General features: G+C 41.5%; 1 protein-coding gene across 4 annotated transcripts in view; it reads left to right on the top strand.

The window, feature by feature from the left end:
* Positions 1-19,124, top strand: part of PEPD (peptidase D) — a 221,485-nt gene that overhangs the window by 200,204 nt on the left and 2,157 nt on the right. For all 4 annotated transcript variants that reach the window (XM_073307882.1, XM_073307881.1, XM_073307880.1 and 1 more), the window contains one exon: positions 6,935-7,126. In XM_073307882.1, coding sequence (XP_073163983.1) covers positions 6,935-7,126 — 192 coding nt within the window. The remainder of the gene's footprint in view (positions 1-6,934; positions 7,127-19,124) is intronic.

Raw genomic sequence — 19,124 nt, 5'->3', positions numbered from 1 at the left:
ATTCGGAGCAATTTACTGTATGTACAGATTGTGACTTTTATGTAAAAGACTGTGATAATATAGTTTTCTTTTAAACTATATACAGAAAATAAGATGTAAAAAGTATTACTATGGGGTGTGTTACAGTTTTGTGCCTTTGGGTTTTTGCAAAGGCAATTCCTATCAATATTAATAACAAAAGGCCCTCAAAAGAAAAAGCCCAGAATATCCTACATATGTTCTCTGTCTGTAACAAAAAAGTTATTTAAGTATTAAAACATTGAGTATTAATGTTCTCCTATTCTTTGCGATTATATGGTAGCTGCCAACATGGTGATTTTACCATTCAATATCTGCCATTTACTCTCATTCCTGAGTTGTATTAAATCTGTTGAAATAGAAAAAACATTCAGTATCTTTTAGTACTTTCATAATGGCATCAGGGGAACCTGGTGACATCTGAGAATGGGGAAGCAAAAACGACATGGGAAGTTAAGATCAGAACCAAGTTACAGGAGTAGATTAAAATCCCATTGTACCTGACTCCAAACATGCAGTGCTACTTGTAATAAATCACACATAATTCTGCTTTCTGATTCTCTTCCAGTCATTGCAAGGGAAGTATAGAGTGCAGTTTAAACTTGGTGCAAAGCTTGGTGCCTATGAAAAGAAGAAAAACTTTAAAAATAGCCAAATTACATTGTGGTCTCTGTTGCCCCAGTGTTAACTTTTAGTTGTGTCCCAAAAGCTCTGACACGTACAGTAATTAGATTATCCTACAGAAAAGGAAACTGTGACTCCCAAATACCAGGAGAAGTATATGGTGCTTGAAGTAGGAACTCATCTAACCTGCTGTGAGTTTCAAACTCAGTTAACTAGCAGCTTCTTTTGCTGGCTGGAGTCTGCTAGGGCTGTTGATAAAAACCCAGACAGAATGGTGACTGAAGTTTACTTAATTCACTGAGCAAGAAAACCAAGAATTCAGGGAGAAGGGACCAAGAGACAAATTATATGAAATTCAAGGTTTTATTTTATTGTTCACCATTCAGGACTCTGTTTTTTCTAAAATAAATGAGCTCATTAAACATAGGTGTGCACAAGGGGTGACTGGTAGAACAACCTAACTCTTATTTTTAATATAGATATAGTATAATATAGTATGAGTATTTAAATAATATTTGATTTTTTAATTAGATAACATTGTCATGACTGCTGTGCACTGGATGTGATCGAAAACTGAGATCCCAACAACTTGTGCTAGCTAAAGATCCCATGGCAACTTAGTAAGAAAAAGTACCAGTGTATAGTTTGAAACTGTTTAAGAGCCTAGCCCTGTGAATATTGCCCAGAGTTTACAACTACGAGTAGTCATATTGATCCAGATCTTGATCCCTGCTACAGCCACTTTGAGCTGTCCTAATCAGGTTGATATGGATTCTCTGTGAGGGTTGTGGAAGGATGTGACCAGAGCATCTCTACACTCAGGCAATCCCTGGCTGATATCCCTGGGGAGCCATTAGCAGCTGATACAGCTAGCAGAGGCCCTGGGCTCCCTCTTAAGTCCTGTGCGAAGCACAACCCAAGAGGACCCAAGGACTGGGGACACTAACCTCGCTGGAACTACTCACATTACATAGTAAGCATTACATCTGGTAATGTTACCAGGACTGGACCCTAAGTTAATAAAATACTTTGGATCCCTCAATGGAAAAAGTACTTATAAATATAAGATATTGTATTATTATTTTTATTCTTCTCAACTCCTGATGATGGCAAGATGTCCATGTACTGAGGCACAGCAGGGACATTGCAGCCCTTTAGTTTTAATTGGATCCTTTTACTAGGAAAGAATCAATGTATTTTTTCACCTCCTAATTTCCTTTTTATTCCAGACGAAATCTGTATTTCATATTACTGCCCACTTATCTTAATTTGAACTTTTATTTTGATCACATAGTAGCATACTCAGTTTACATAATGATTCTGTTGTTCCCTTGACAGTGCTTGTTGCCTAGATTTGCTGTTTTTTGTTACCTTACATGAACCATTAATTGGAATCCAATGTTCTTGGCAGGAGAACAGTTGCAAATGACCGTGTCATACATCTGTGCTTACTGTGGGCGTGAACCAATTTTCAAATGCAAATAGAACTTCAAAATAAAATCACAGTGTTAGAATATGGTTTTGGATACTGTTTGTTGCTTCAGCGTACAATAATATGAACAGTTCTTCAAAAGCAAGGCTTCCCAAAATACCACTGAATGTATCTTTTTAGATGCATGGGTGCTAAGATGTTTACTGTACCGTTGTTCTACATTTCTTTTTGGGGCAAGGATTGCCTTTTTGGTGCTTGTACAGCACCTAGCACAGTAGGGTCCTGGTCCATGCCTGGGGCTCCTAGGCAGTACTGCAATACAAATAATAAAGTCTAGTGATGCATCACTCTCATTTTGATCCTCCATTTCAGCTCTCAACAAGCAGCAATGCTATAGAAAGTATTCAATGCTTGATTCAAGGTGTTAGTTATTTGGGTGAGCATGCTGTTTGGAAATTTCAGTTATAAAAGGGAGAAAATCTAACAGAGGATTCTGGGGTCAACGGGACATATTTTGCCCACTGGGTTATGCACCCAATACAGTAGGGTGGCCCTGGAAACAGCAGTGTTCCTATTTTCAGGCCTGTCCCAGGGACCCTGCCAGCTTTACAGAAAACAGTTGCTTTAACCCAATTTTTGTAAATAGCCTGAGCAGACTCTGTCCTTAAAGGATATGTCTACGTTGCAATTAAAAACCAGGGTTGGGCTAAGGGTCTTTTTAATTGTGGTGTAGATCTTAGGCTGGTGCCGGGCTATAGGTGGGAGGGTCCCAGAGCTCAGGCTGCAGTCCATGCCTTAACATCTACACCGCAATTAAACAGTCCCTTAGACTGAGCCCCCCAAGCATGGGCCAGCTGCCGTTTTTTAACTGCAATGTAGACACAGACAAAGAAGCTGCCAGCCACCTGAGCTGGTGAATTTGATAACAAGTGAGATGAGTGCTAATATGTCTAAAAAACCAGGTACCACATAAGGCACTCAAATATCAGAGTGGTAAGCATGATAAGGGTATGTCTACACTGCAATTGCTGAGGATTGCAGTTTAGGTAGGCATATCTGTGCTAAACGTGGCAAAAAATATTAGTGAAGATATGGTGGCATGGGTTGTACAAGCGCACCTGGAACCCAGGGTACTTACCATGTTGCTAGCTAGTGTGGTCATGTATACTCAGCTGCAATCACACTTCCACTTGTAATGTAGACATACCCTGACTGTACCCAGAGAGAGACTGTATTCTTCCACCCTAGCCTGTCATATATTGATACCCTGCCCTTTTTACCTTCCCGATGCGCCAGGCCTCTAATAAGCTATTTAATAGCTCTGCCTTACACATGGGAAGAGGAAAGTGCTCTTGGGTTGAGAGAGGAAGAGGGAGAAACTGGCCTTATTTCCTTTTTCTTTCACACATTGCCAAATCCTCCAGTGCACACTTTGCTAACCCCCACCAAAAGAGTGCCTTTAACTCCCCCACTTCAACCCCAGCAACAGGTTTTCTGATTTGTAACTTTGAAAATCTGATCTTCTCAGTCCTTACTCTCTGCTGTGACATTTTGGTGCACAAATTTTGCCTTACCCCGTAACCACGTCCCCAGCCACTACTAAAATCCAAAGAACCTGGGTTTGGAACTTAGGACAAAAATGCTTTGCTGTCAGAAACAGCAGATTGCCACCAGAGCAGTTGCAAATTACTCTGTGCGTATTGATAGCAAACATTTGTTGTCTCTTGGGAGAAAGTATTAAAAGCAGTATCTGACTGCAAGCAGGACAGATAATGGTCTAAACGCTGAACTTTGAGATCTTAATGGTGAGCACCAAAACCTTTTTTTTTATATGAAAATGTCTTTCATCTCATTTGTGTTAAGTGGAAAGTAATAATTACAAAACCAGTGTCAATCATGTCTTCAGAGTGTTTTGGCATCTTGGTTATTTTTATCGTATATCAATTTATCTAGCAAATGGCTTGGAATGATTTACAAAAAAAAATTTAAAAACAAAATTGGGGAGATAGAGGCTTAAAAGTCAAATATGGTTTGTTGGTTCAGGGGAAGTTTGTATAAAGCAGCTTAGATATATTTGGAAAAACTCCAAAAGGCCCTGCTACTAATCTAATTCTTTACAGCTCATGAAAGAGATTAATCCACAAAACTGGATGCCCTTATTTCCTTGGCTTTAAATGTTACAGAATGAGACCAAGATGACATAGCTCACGGGACAGCAGTGAAAGAAAGATGCTCCATCTCTGTTCAGTTATACATAGATCTTAAATAACTAACGTATTGATCATTTCAGTATTTAAGACACATACAATTTCTAAATGCTTTGCTTAATCTTGATTGTTTCCCAGTCATAGTTCAGCAAGACAATTACATCTCAGCTCGCCCTGTTTTAGGTTAAACCTGGTGAATAATAATCATAAAATCCTGATCAAAACCCACCAAAGCAAACAAACAAGACTGGGTTTATCAAGTTTCAGAGTAGTAGCTGTGTTAGTCCCTATCCACAAAAAGAACAGGAGGACTTGTGGCACCTAAGAGACTAACAAATTTATTAGAGCATAAGCTTTCGTGGGCTACAGCCCACTTCATCGGATGCATAGAATGGAATATATAGTAATATATATATATACACACATACAGATAAGTTGGAAGTTACCATACAAACTGTGAGAGGTTAATTAGTTAAGATGAGCTATTATCAGCAGGAGAAAAAAACTTTTGTAGTGATAATCAAGATGGCCCATTTAGACAGTTGACAAGAAGGAGTGAGGATACTTAACTTAAGGAAATAGATTCAACATGTGTAATTGTCACATTGTAATTGACCTAGCCGCTCCCAGTCTCTATTCTATCAAGCATTCTTAAAACTACAATACCCACCTGCTGAAGTGAAGAAACAGATTGACAGAGCCAGAAGAGTACCCAGAAGTCACCTACTACAGGACAGGCCCAACAAAGAAAACAACAGAACACCACTAGCTGTCATCTTCAGCCCCCAACTAAAACCAGCGAATCATCAAGGATCTACAACCTATCCTGAAGGACAACCGATCACTCTCACAGATCTTGGGAGACAGACCAGTCCTCGCTTACAGACAGCCCCCCAACCTGAAGCAAATACTCACCAGCAACCACACACCAAAAACATGAACCCAGGAACCTATCCTTGCAACAAAACCCAATGCCAACTCTGTCCACATATTTATTCAAGTGACACCATCATAGGACCTAATCACATTAGCCATGCCATCAGGGGCTCGTTCACCTGCACATCTACCAATGTGATATATGCCATCATGTGCCAGCAGTGCCCCTCTGCCGTGTACATTGGCCAAACTGGACAGTCTCTACGCAAAAGAAGAAATGGACACACATCTGACATCAAGAATCATAACATTGAAAAACCGGTAGGAGAACACTTCAACCTCTCTGGCCACTCAGTAAAAGATTTAAGGGTGGCAATTTTGCAACAGAAAAGCTTCAAAAACAGACTCCAACGAGAAACTGCTGAGCTTGAATTAATATGCAAACTAGATACCATTAACTTGGGTTTGAATAGAGCCTGGGAGTGGCTGGGTCATTACACATATTGAGTCTATTTCCTTAAGTTAAGTATCCTCACACCTTCTTGTCAACTGTCTAAATGGGCCATCTTGATTATCACTACAAAAGTTTTTTTCTCCTGCTGATAATAGCTCATCTTAACTAATTAGCCTCTCACAGTTTGTATGGTAACTTCCAACTTATCTGTATGTGTGTGTATATATATATATATATATCTTACTATATGTTCCATTCTATGCGTCTGATGAAATGGGCTGTAGCCCACGAAAGCTTATGCTCTAATAAATTTGTTAGTCTCTAAGGTGCCACAAGTCCTCCTTTTCTTTTTTCAAAATCCTTTGTGACTTCAACATAGTCTCAGCAGCAAAATATTGTGATGACCAGTATATGGACTATATTGCCACAACCCCGCTAGCACTTACATATGTAAAGTTAAGCATCTGTAAGTATTTCCACTGAAGCCAAGGGAGTGGGATTTATTTTTATTCAGGTGTTGCAATACCTGGCACATTTTGGAGAAGATTATTAATATCCTCAACCGGTCTCTGCAATGTTTCTAATTTCTTGGCTAACTATGTCTTCATATATCATTGTACTTCACCAACTCTCAGAAAGAAGAGAGTGTTTTACTTGTCAGAACTTGATCGCTTTGGCTATGTTTTCAATAAAATCAGTCAGCACTATGTTGCCTGAAAGTCTGAATCTGAAAAAATCTAGTTCCAAGTGGACTGCAGTTGTGAGACACTCAAGATGAGAACTGTTGTAGACTCACTGCTTTTGAATCACGGTCATAAATGCACATTTTAATAACATTCAATAAGGATGTTGATTTGCATATCCTTAGAAAATTGTCCCATGCTCCATAATTCAATTCCTTCAGCAATAAAATGGGCCTGTGTTTCAAGATTTGTAACTCATTTTAAAATATTATACTGGAAATGCTTTAGAAAGGGTGCAGGGGGAAGAAATAATACAAATAGATTTTATTTTTCTAAAGGGGTAAACAAGGTGGGAGTTCAATACCAAGTACGTGGTGAGCCAGCATTTACACAGTATAAAAAAGCTCTGTTTACATACCTGAATTTAAAGCTGTGAATCTATTTGTTTGAAGTGCAGATGGATATGAAAGTTAAGATAGAGATGGTTGTATTGTGTTATTTCAGTCCTCTGCTTCCAACTCCATTTCTAGCCTTTCTGGGCTTTCATACGTCCTTAGAGGACTCAACATAGAAGAGTTATAATAAAAGGCTAACTGTGGATTTATTTTTCTGTCATTTAAAACAAATGCTTCTTTCCTAGGGAGTTGACCGCATTGACCTGCCAGGCCTCAAAAGTTTGAGAACTGCCCGAGTTCTTAAGGAAGGCATGGTGCTAACCGTGGAACCAGGCATTTACTTTATTGACCGCCTGTTGGACCAAGCACTCAATGATCTTTCACAGTCTTGTTTCATCAATAATGAAGTCCTCCAGCGTTTTCGAAGATTTGGTGGGGTGAGTAACTTTACTGGGTTAAAAGAAAAGGAGTACATGTGGCACCTTAGAGACTAACAAATTTATTTGAGCATAAGCTTTCGTGAGCTACGGCTCACTTCATCGGATGCATTCGGTGGAAAATACAGTGGGGAGATTTATATACATAGAGAACATGAAACAGTGGGTCTTACCATACACACTGTAACCAGAGTGATCACTTAAGGTGAGCTATTACCAGCAGGAGAGCGGGGGCAGGGGGAGGACCTTTTGTAGTGATAATCAAGGTGGGCCATTTCCAGCAGTTGACAAAAACGTCTGAGGAACAGTAGGGGGTGGGGGAGGTAAACATTGGGAAATAGTTTTACTTTGTGTAATGACCCATCCACTCCCAGTCTCTATTCAAGCCTTAGTTAATTGTATCCAGTTTGCAAATTAATTCCAATTCAGCAGTCTCGTTGGAGTCTGTTTTTGAAGTTTTTTTGTTGAAGTATTGCCACTTTTAGGTCTGTAATCGAGTGACCAGAGAGATTGAAGTGTTCTCCAACTGGTTTTTGAATGTTATAATTCTTGACGTCTCATTTGTGTCCATTTATTCTTTTACGTAGAGACTGTCCAGTTTGACCAATGTACATGGCAGAGGGGCATTGCTGGCACATGATGGCATATATCACATTGGTAGATGTGCAGGTGAACGAGCCTCTGATGATGTGGCTGATGTGATTAGGCCCTATAATGGTGTCCCCTGAATAGATATGTGGACACAGTTGGCAACGGGCTTTGTTGCAAGGATAGGTTCCTGGGTTAGTGGTTCTGTTGAGTGGTGTGTGGTTGCTGGTGAGTATTTGCTTCAGGTTTGGGGGCTGTCTGTAAGCAAGGACTGGCCTGTCTCCCAAGATCTGTGAGAGTGATGGGTCGTCCTTCCGGATAGGTTGTAGATCCTTGATGATGCTTTGAAGAGGTTTTAGTTGGGGGCTGAAGGTGATGGCTAGTGGCATTCTGTTGTTTTCTTTGTTGGGCCTGTCCTGTAGTAGGTGACGTCTGGGTAATCTTCTGGCTCTGTCAGTCTGTTTCTTCACTTCAGCAGGTGGGTATTGTAGTTGTAAGAATGCTTGATAGAGATCTTGTAGGTGTTTGTCTCTGTCTGAGGGGTTGGAGCAAATGCGGTTGTATCGTAGAGCTTGGCTGTAGACAATGGATCGTGTGGTGTGGTCTGGATGAAAGCTGGAGGCATGTAGGTAGGAATAGCGGTCAGTAGGTTTCCGGTATAGGGTGGTGTTTATGTGACCGTCGCTTATTAGCACCGTAGTGTCTAGGAAGTGGATCTCTTGTGTGGACTGGTCCAGGCTGAGGTTGATGGTGGGATGGAAATTGTTGAAATCATGGTGGAATTCCTCAAGGGCTTCTTTTCCATAGGTCCAGATGATGAAGAGGTCATCAATGTAGTGCAAGTAGAGTAGGGGCATTAGGGAACGAGAGCTGAGGAAGCATTGTTCTAAGTCAGCCATAAAAATGTTGGCATACTGTGGGGCCATCCAGGTACCCATAGCAGTGCCGCTGGTTTGAAGGTATACATTGTCCCCAAATGTGAAATAGTTATGGGTGAGGACAAAGTCACAAAGTTCAGCCACCAGATTTGCCGTGACATTATCGGGAATACTGTTCCTGACTGGTTGTAGTCCATCTTTGTGTGGCATGTTGGTGTAGAGGGCTTCTACATCCATAGTGGCCAGGATGGTGTTTTCAGGAAGATCACCGATGGATTGTAGTTTCCTCAGGAAGTCAGTGGTATCTCGAAGATAGCTGGGAGTGGTGGTAGCATAGGGCCTGAGGAGGGAGTCTACGTAGCTAGACAATCCTGCGGTCAGGGTGCCAATGCCTGAGATGATGGGGCGACCAGGATTTCCAGGTTTATGGATCTTGGGTAGCAGATAGAATACCCCATGGGTGTGTGTCAAGGTTCCTCCCCCACTCTGAACTCTAGGGTACAGATGTGGGGACCTGCATGAAAAACCTCCTAAGCTTATCTTTACCAGCTTAGGTCAAAACTTCCCCAAGGTACAAAATATTCCACCCGTTGTCCTTGGACTGGCCGCTACCACCACCAATCTAATACTGGTTACTGGGGAAGAGCTGTTTGGACGCGTCCTTCCCCCCAAAATACTTCCCAAAACCTTGCACCCCACTTCCTGGACAAGGTTTGGTAAAAAGCCTCACCAATTTGCCTAGGTGACTACAGACCCAGACCCTTGGATCTTAAGAACAATGAACAATCCTCCCAACACTTGCACCCCCCCTTTCCTGGGAAATGTTGGATAAAAAGCCTCACCAATTTGCATAGGTGACCACAGACCCAAACCCTTGGATCTGAGAACAATGAAAAAGCATTCAGTTTTTTACAAGAAGACTTTTAATAAAAAAATAGAAGTAAATAGGAATAAAGAAATCCCCCCTGTAAAATCAGGATGGTAGATATCTTACAGGGTAATTAGATTCAAAAACATAGAGAACCCCTCTAAGCAAAACCTTAAGTTACAAAAAAGATACACAGACAGAAATAGTTATTCTATTCAGCACAATTCTTTTCTCAGCCATTTAAAGAAATCATAATCTAACACATACCTAGCTAGATTACTTACTAAAAGTTCTAAGACTCCATTCCTGGTCTATCCCCGGTAAAGACCAGCATATAGACAGACACAGACCCTTTGTTTCTCTCCCTCCTCCCAGCTTTTGAAAGTATCTTGTCTCCTCATTGGTCATTTTGGTCAGGTGCCAGCGAGGTTACCTTTAGCTTCTGAACCCTTTACAGGTGAGAGGAGCTTTCCCCTGGCCAGGAGGGATTTCAAAGGGGTTTACCCTTCCCTTTATATTTATGACAGTGTGTCTGTGCGGATTTGTTCTTGTGTTTTTTCAGGGAGTTTCTTGAGCAAATGGTGTAGTTTCCTTTAGTAACCCTCAGTGGGATCAGAGGGTAATGGCTTGTAGAAAGTGGTGTTGGAGAGCTGCCTAGCAGCCTCTTGTTCATATTCCAACCTATTCATGATGACGACAGCACCTCCTTTGTCAGCCTTTTTGATTATGATGTCAGAGTTGTTTCTGAGGCTGTGGATGGCATTGTGTTCTGCATGGCTGAGGTTATGAGGCAAGTGATGCTGCTTTTCCACAATTTCAGCCCGTGCACGTCGGCAGAAGCACTCTATGTAGAAGTCCAGTCTGTTGTTTCGACTTTCAGGAGGAGTCCACCCAGAATCCTTCTTTTTGTAGTCTTGGTAGGAAGCTCTCTGTGGGTTAGTATGTTGTTAAGAGGTGTGTTGGAAATATTCCTTGAGTCGGAGGCGTCGAAAATAGGATTCTAGGTCACCACAGAACTGTATCATGTTCGTGGGGGTGGAGGGGCAGAAGGAGAGGCCCCGAGATAGGACAGATTCTTCTGCTGGGCTAAGAGTATAGTTGGATAGATTAACAATATTGCTGGGTGGGTTAAGGGAACCACTGTTGTGGCCCCGTGTGGAATGTAGTAGTTTAGATAGTTTAGTGTCCTTTTTCTTTTGTAGAGAAGCAAGGTGTGTTGTAAATGGCTTGTCTAGTTTTTGTAAAGTCCAGCCACGAGGAAGTTTGTGTGGAAGGTTGGTTTTTCATGAGAGTATCCAGTTTTGAGAGCTCATTCTTAATCTTTCCCTGTTTGCTGTAGAGGATGTTGATCAGGTGGTTCCGCAGTTTCTTTGAGAGCGTGTGGCACAAGCTGTCAGCATAGTCTGTGTGGTATGTAGACTGTAATGGATTTTTTACCTTCAGTTCTTTTGGTATGATGTCCATCTGTTTGCATTTGGAAAGTAAGATGATGTCTGTCTGTATCTGTATGAGTTTTTTCATGAAGTTGATAGATTTCCACTATCTTACTGGGTTAGATAATGGTTCAAGCAGATTTTCTACTTTGTCTTTTCATGCATGTGCAGGAAGAAATTTGTTTTAGAAAATGTAATACATTATGAAGGAAACTACTTCTGTAGAGGGCACTTTGTCAGTTGAGTCCCGCAGATCAACTGCATGCTTTCTAAATTAATTCTTTAACTCGTTCACCTCAGATTAACTGGAGGCCCATTTTCTTCACTGATAGAAGTACTCTCCTCCATCATCAACTGGCTGCATGTTAAATAGGTGGCATGTCTACAGGGTGAGGCAAAGAAACTTGTACATTATGAAACAAGATACTAAGGTTCATATTGCTGATTTAGTTTCTGCTCAAGCCAGCAACACAAAGAAGTGCTGTGGAAGGAAAGCCTTATGTTCCTTAATCCAGCATGGCATTAGTAAAGAACTGAAAAAACCCTTTGAGCAGGATTATAGTTGTCATGATATGAAACCTGTGCACCAAGATTGGTGAGGTTCTATACAGAGAAGTTCAGGGTTTTCACGAGCATGTAAGTTTGATCTTGGCTGCTCAGGCTCCATATTGCAAGGCCTGCCTGGCAGATTGTGCATGGGGAAAGATGGCTGTCTCAGAATAGAGGTTATGCGGTATGAGTCTTGCACCCTACTGACCCCAAATTATCATTTACATTATAGTGGCTGGTGTGCATGTGAATAAGCAGAGGGTCTCATTCCAGCCATGCTGTCTGTGATACTTCTCACGTCACTAAATTAATCTAGAACGTTTAACCAGTTAGATGCCTTCAGATGCGTTTCCCGTTAGCAAAATTAGCATTTTTGAAAGGGGTCAGATTGACCTGAAGACTGTAAGTCCTATGTTCTTCCACAGTCCAGACACAACTCAGGCAGTAGGAATTGAAGCTTCCCCATGTTGCCTTGTCAGTATATCCCTTAATTGGTGGAGAGGCTTTTAGTTCAGCCTGCGCACCCATTCACTCCTTGGCTTATCTGCTGAGACTCTCAGCAAAGACAATAGTTTTGTGGTGGTGATTAAGGAATTGTCTGTATTGCTATCACCAACTAATTTATCATAATCCACTGAACAATCGTCTGCTAGTAACAGCTTCACCACTGTTGATCTGAGCTGGCTTTGAACCACCAACCTAGAAACAAAAGATTCTATATTCCATTACCAATCCTCTGAGTCATCCAATCTACTATACAGCTGGCTTTAAAAGTACTATATCCAAAGTATATAATCTTATCACACAATGTGGGACTTTACCCTCTGATGTGTAATGCTCTACGGTAGTTTGGGATGTTATCTTACCTTGTTATTTCTTTTATCAATACTTGCCAGCCAGTCATGATCCTGATGAATGAAAGGAGTGTGTCATGTTTAACTGTGCATTTTCTAACTTTGAGCAAGTCATACTGTATGTGACCCTTAAACCTGTTTTAAAGGGACACTGTAGATGCCCTTTCCCAGTTAAACACCACCATAAAAGTAGATTGGATTTTTGTTACTTATCCCAAGAACAGATTTTGGGAACCATTTAGTAAGTGGATTTAATCCTGGCTCTCTTGTCTTGGAAATATTCAACCAAAACCCCCATTATTCACTGTACTGGTGCAAACACCCCAAAGGAGGAACACATGTTTGCTTGCGTTTTAACTCTGCAAGACAGAGCATGTGAGGGGATACATGGACTCCCATTATCTGTTTGGAGTAGGACAGTCCAATGTGCACACATTTTCTGCTTGTATCCATGAGCCCAGCATTGCTAAGTTGTTGCCCAACTAACTCACTTTTCATGTGCTGAACTGTAAATGTTTCCCTCCAGGGGGTTTCATGAGCACCCAAAATTCAATCCCTTCCCTAATTTTTGCTTTATCTTCCTTAATGATGACTGCTTTTTCCATCTAAGAAGAACTGGATTGGGCCTCTGAATTTGCCAAGGGGATTGGTGCACAGGAAAGGATTGAGCACCAACCTCAGTTTCCAATCCTCACTTATTATTTAAAATAACAACACAAACACAGCCAGCTGGTGTCATTTAATTCTGTCTTGGAAAAAAAATTGAAATAAATTTCTAAAACTGAAATACATCTAAATTTTACAGCAAAGCATAAAAGTAATACAATAAAAATACACTTGTTCATCCTTCTAATTCTATCTCTTAACATGATTCCTGGTAGATGAAAGATACTCTCCAATGAATGTTACTTAGTTCTTAGTAACTACATTCTAGTTTATTTCCATTTATACAGGCTGAGTTAATACCTCTTCCAAACACATTTCCGGAGAATTATCCTCTACAAACTAAAAAAATGTCAGAAAGTTGTCTGCAATACGAATAATTGATGATAATGTATGCGGCTCATCACTATAGCGTCTGGCTTTACTTTACAAGGCTTAAATTTAATAGCAAAAAAACTATCCCAAAAAAGGAAGCAAATTCCTTTAATAATAATATTATTAAAAATAATTTAATGCTGCAAAGCATCACTTAGCCAGTAAGAGACAAGAGAGTCCAGAACATGCAGTGAGCAAGTAAATAAGTGGCCAGACTTTCAAAAATGTTCAGCACGCAGCACTGTTTTCTGTGGGAGATTTTAGGTAGCGAAACTGTTGAACAGCTCTCACGCATGTTTCATCACACTCTAAATGTGGTCAGTTGAAGGCTCAGACATATTTCTGGCAGGAGCAATTTCCATAAGAGAGGACCCACCACTGGGAATTCCTGTCTCCCAGGCAGCATGGTGGAGCACAGAAATGCAGGAACAACCTCTCTCTCATCCCTGCCCATCCCAGTCAGTAGAGAAACAGACTTTGTTAGTCTTTTCACTGTTGAGAACAGAAAGAATTGGAGAGGAAGGTGTGATGGGTTGAATCACAGAAACCCCCTTGGGGTTGCCAACTGATGTGCCAAGTCTACCTCTGCCCCTGCTTTCCCAAGACTCCAGCACCCTGTCTTGTTGAGCCAGACACGCCAGTCTGCTCCAACACAGACCCAGGGTCTGAACCATGTGCCCCAAAGCTGCAGACTAAGAACTTAAGCAGTTGAAAGCAACTTAAGAAGTGTTCCTGTCTTTAACACTCAGATGCCCAACTCCCAATGGGGTCCAAACCCCAAATAAATCCATTTTACCCTGTATAAAGCTTATACAGGGTAAACTCATAAATTGTTTCCCCTGTATAACACTGTTTGCTCCCCCAGGTATTAATACATACTCTGGGTTAATAAGTAAAAAGTGATTTTATTAAATACAGAAAGTAGGATTTAAGTGGTTCCAAGTAACAACAGACAGAACAAAGTGAATTAACAAGCAAAATAAAATAAAACATGCAAGTCTAAGCCTAGTACGGTAATAAAACTGAATACAGATAAAATCTCACTCTCCGAGATGTTTCAATAAGTTTCTTTCACAGACGGGACACCTTCCTAGTCTGGGTACAATCCTTTCCCCTTGTACAGCCCTTGTTCCAGCTCAGATGGTAGCTAGGGGATTTCTCATGATGGGCGCCCCATTTGTTCTGTTCCACCCACTTATATATCTTTTGCATAAGGTGGGAATATTTTGTCCCTCTGGGTTCCCACCTCTCCTTCTCAGTAGAAAAGCACCAGGTTAAAGATGGATTCCAGTTCAGGTGACATCACATGTCACTGTAAGACTTCATTACCCATTTGCCAGCCCACAGGTATGCAGGAAGACTTGCAAGTAAAACAGAGCAATCTACAGTCAGTTGTCCTGGTTAATGGGAGCCAGTAAGATTCCAAACTACCATTAATGGTCCACACTTCATATAACTACAAAAGGACCTCTGAGTTATAGTTTGTATTTCTAGTTTCAGATACAAAAGTGATACATTTATACAAATAGGATGACCACACTCCGTAGATCATAAGCTTCGTAATGATACCTTACAAGAGACCTTTTGCATGAAGCAGTTATATTAATAGTTAATTATATTCACACTCATTAGCATATTTTTATAAAATCTCATAGAGTGCAACGTCACAGAAGGCATATGGCCTTCATTCTAATCACTCATGCTTAGAGTTGGCCAGAGAGAGGAAGTAGAATCCAAGTAAAGCTCCAGGAGAAAGTAAGAAAGAAGAGACAACACAGAGCTCCAATGTGGGTGCCTAAACTGCGCCTGCAAAACTTCTGCAAATATGCAAGTCCTATACATAGGTGTCCAAATGACCCATGTGTGTGACAGGTTTGTGCACACTTTATGGGTGCAACTAATGTGCTCAGGCTTAAAAATGTGATTTGGGGTCAACAATGGATTTCTTTCATCATTATTTTCCTGGAGGTAGTCAAGAAGTTAAAGTATACATTATTAATTGTGCCAGTTTGGAGAGGAAAGATGGTCTTGAGTGTAAAATACTAGACTGGGACTCAGGAAACCTGGGTTCAGTTCCTCGTTCTGTCACAGACTTCCAGTGTGATCTTAGGAAAGTCACTTTATCTCTTTGTGCCTTAGTTCTCCACCTGTAAAATTAAGATGATTTTTCTTTCTCACATCCTTCGTTTTGTCTATTTAGATTGTAACCTATGTGGGGCAAGGACTGTGTCTTGTCTTATATATTTGTACAGTGTATAATACAACATGGCATCCATCTCATCCGGGTCCTCTAGGTGCTTCCATAATACAAATGATTGTCCAGTTTAGAAAGTCTCTTGTGGTCTTATTTAATGCACAGGAAAAGTAGCTGGTTCCCCCAAGGGAAAGTGAAAGGCTGACTACCCTAGCTCTAAACAGTATCCTCTGAGCTTATCTTTCACATGTATTGGGGTTTGACATTTCCATTCATCATAAGCTGATTACTGATTTAGGCAGTTCATGTGATGTTTTCTCTAAAACCCAGTAAAACCACGCAATCTGATTTTGACCTATTATGTTCAGTCACTGCTCAGGCTTCATATTGCCCCATAGCATTAGTTGTTGATTGAGGTAGCGACCAGATCAACATGTGTGTCTGTCTGTAAAAACACTGAATCACAACTGAATTTTAAATGGATTTTTAAATTTATTTCCTGCTTAGATTTACAAATTGTTCTAATTTAAAAGTAAATGACTTTACGTATTCCATGACCTTGAAAATGTGGTCATGTTATGGTATTATTTTTCAAAATGTTGGTGTTTAATTCAGAAATAAACATTAAGTGCAATTAAAAAGCAGAAAAATTTCCTTTTTGCACCTGTATAGGGTCATTTAATTGCTTTTTTATTTGGTTCAGAGAGCAATGTAGTACACCTCTACCCCGATGTAACGCAGTCCTCGGGAGCCAAAAAAATCTTACCGCGTTATAGGTGAAATCGTGTTATATCAAACTTGCTTAGGCCTCGAGCATTTCCGTTATTAATAGTCACTTCCTGCCCCCTGACTGACCCCTCAGAACGCCTGACCCATCCAACCCCCCCCGGCTCCTTGTTCCCTGACTACCCCCTCCAGAGACTCCCAAGACCCCACCCCCTATCTAAGCCCCTCTGCTCCTTGTCCCCTGACCTCCCCCTCAAGAGACCCCCCCCCATCCCTAATCACCCCCAGGACCCTACCCAACTCCCCTGCTCCCTGTCCCCTGACTGTCCCGACCCCTATCCACACCCCCGTCCCCTGACAGGCCCCTCGGGACTCCCACGCCCTATCCAACACCCCTGACTGCCCCGCCCCCAGAACCATCCAACCCCTCTGCTCCCTGTCCCCTGACTGCCCCACACCCCCACCCCCCGAGACCTTCTGCCCCTTATCCAACCCCTCAGCCCCGGCCCGGCACTCTTAACACGCCACTCAGAGCAGCGTGTCGGAGCCAGACACACTGACGCGCTGATCTGCCGGAGCGCGCGGCCCCACCCCCCAGAGTGCTGCTTTACCTCGTTATATCCGAATTTGTGTTATATCAGGTCGCATTATATCAGGGTAGAGGTGTAGTTATTATACTTATTTTTAATTTACATAAGGCTGAGCTCACTTCCTGTGTTTGTGGTAGATGCATGTTACAGAATGAAACAGATTACTCGTAACGATTGAAAAATGATTCATTATAATCACAAACATGCTTGTCTGCTTCTTAATATTTCACATCATGCAAGTTTAATAGTGTCCCAAAAACATGTTTATAAAGGTTTTGTATAGAAAAGTTGTTAGCAATGATGAAATGTACAGTTTTCTCTAAAACCATTCTAAGCAACCTGTCTGTGATGGACTCTAATAATTGATCAACCATTTGTTCAAATAGCTACTAATATATTAACTGTCTATAAACTCTGACTGGACCATTGATAGCAAATGGGGCTGAAATAAGAATGTGCTGTGTGTAGGAATGGGGTACTGGTCAGGCTGAGATCATGAGGAGGTGTCACTCTGTAGTAATGTGGCAGTTTTAATCTTTGGATTTTCGGCAGATAGGATTTTATACTAGACTGTGCTCTCTGTAAGAAATAGAGCTATGAAAAATAATAACTACGGCAGACTGTTCAGTGCTCCATTGCCATTTAGTGTAAACATACACATTTCTTGTGTGATAAACTTGTAACCTTAAAAATAACAAGTATGCTGATGTGTGTCAGTGGAAGGCATCAGAATCCCTCCCCTTACCTCTGTCCATCGACTTCTCCAGAGTGCCACCTCAGACTCCTCAAGGCAGACACTCAATTGCTTTAATCGGACTGCAGTGTTTATGCTAATTTAATATGCATAGTAGCTTCTATGGGCCATATGTTTCCATGGTTTCACAGGCGGGACTCCCAGCAGCCGTATCCCATGTGACTTTGCTAACCATGTCTGGGGTCTGACATAATGTTAATCTGTACTGTTTAACTGTGTATGTGAGTCAGAACTGTGTTTAGACCCTCAAAGCTTTAACATATCATAGCCAAAAGAACTAGATGTGTGCGACAGCACCCTTCACTTGGCAGACAACACAGGACATCCAGCCCAGAGCACCTCACTATATTAATGAGTCTGGAAAACAGTGTATTAGGCTGGTTACATGGTCAGCTGATGAAAACTATTTAACCCACATCCTGTCCTTGGATTTACCCATGAGACTGCTGCTGCGGGAAGGATTTGGTCCATTGAGTCAACCCTGTGAAGGTCTGCTGCTGGAGATACACAGTTGTGCAATCTTATCTATCTAAATAGGCCATACCACCACACTTGATAGGAGAGTGGTGTTTGAAGGACAATGCCTACATTACTGGTCACTTTGCCTCTCCAGAAATATTTCTGAAACAAGTCATTTTGTGTATAAAAACCCAAAGATGCCTAGAGGATATGTTGTACAATGTATCCAAAAGCTAGACTTGTAGCTAAAAGCCACCTGCAATGTACTGTACATGTGACAAGGAGGCTGAATTAAGGTTGCACAAGCAACTAATCTTTGAGTGTTTGATTTTGTAGTCTTAATGTCCTCAACATAGCGTGTGTGTGTATGTGTATAATTTTCTGGGTTTTTAAAAAAGAAAACTAAAAAAACCAAATTCCATCCTGTAGCAGCATATTGAAACCCACATGGGTCATCAGTAGGGTTGCAACCTTTAGATCTACCACTCAGACCTCGCCGCTTGAGTCAATAAAGTAACTGATTGTAGTTGTAGGTTGTCATCCTCTGTGTGGACCATCACTAGAGTGGGATGAAACACACATTTTGTCAGTAGATTTCACTGATATTTGCAGACAGCAGAGGAATGGTGAGACCCAGGAATCTTGGATTCTATTCCAGGTTTTGGAGAGGAGTGTTCTCTAGTGTACAGGCTCTTCTGTCTGTTTTCTCTCCCTCCCCCCTCAAAAAAGGCAAGCTTGACCTGTTCGGCCCTGTCCCCTCAAACCTGTCCTTGTTGTCCCAGTCCTGGTTCCTTGTCCCTGTCTCATTCTCATTGCCTACCCAGTCCCAGTCTCCATTCCTCAGACTTCTTGTCCCAGTCTCCTTGCCCAGCCAGTCCTTGTCTCCCACTTCTGGCTCCTCATGCAATCTCTCTCTCCCCATCCCTTCTTTCTTCCCCTCTCCCATTACTGGCTTCCAGACCTAGTCATCCTCCCTGGCACCTCATCCTAGCTCAGTCTCTCCTCCACTCACCCTAACTCTTTGCCCAAGTCTCTGTGTTCAGTCAGTCCCAGGTCTACCCTCCCCA

Source organism: Lepidochelys kempii, chromosome 12, assembly GCF_965140265.1.
Source record: "Lepidochelys kempii isolate rLepKem1 chromosome 12, rLepKem1.hap2, whole genome shotgun sequence".
NCBI lineage: Eukaryota > Metazoa > Chordata > Testudines > Cheloniidae > Lepidochelys > Lepidochelys kempii.
The sequence above is the reverse complement of the archived record's forward strand: the minus strand, read 5'-3'. Positions and strand labels throughout refer to the sequence as shown.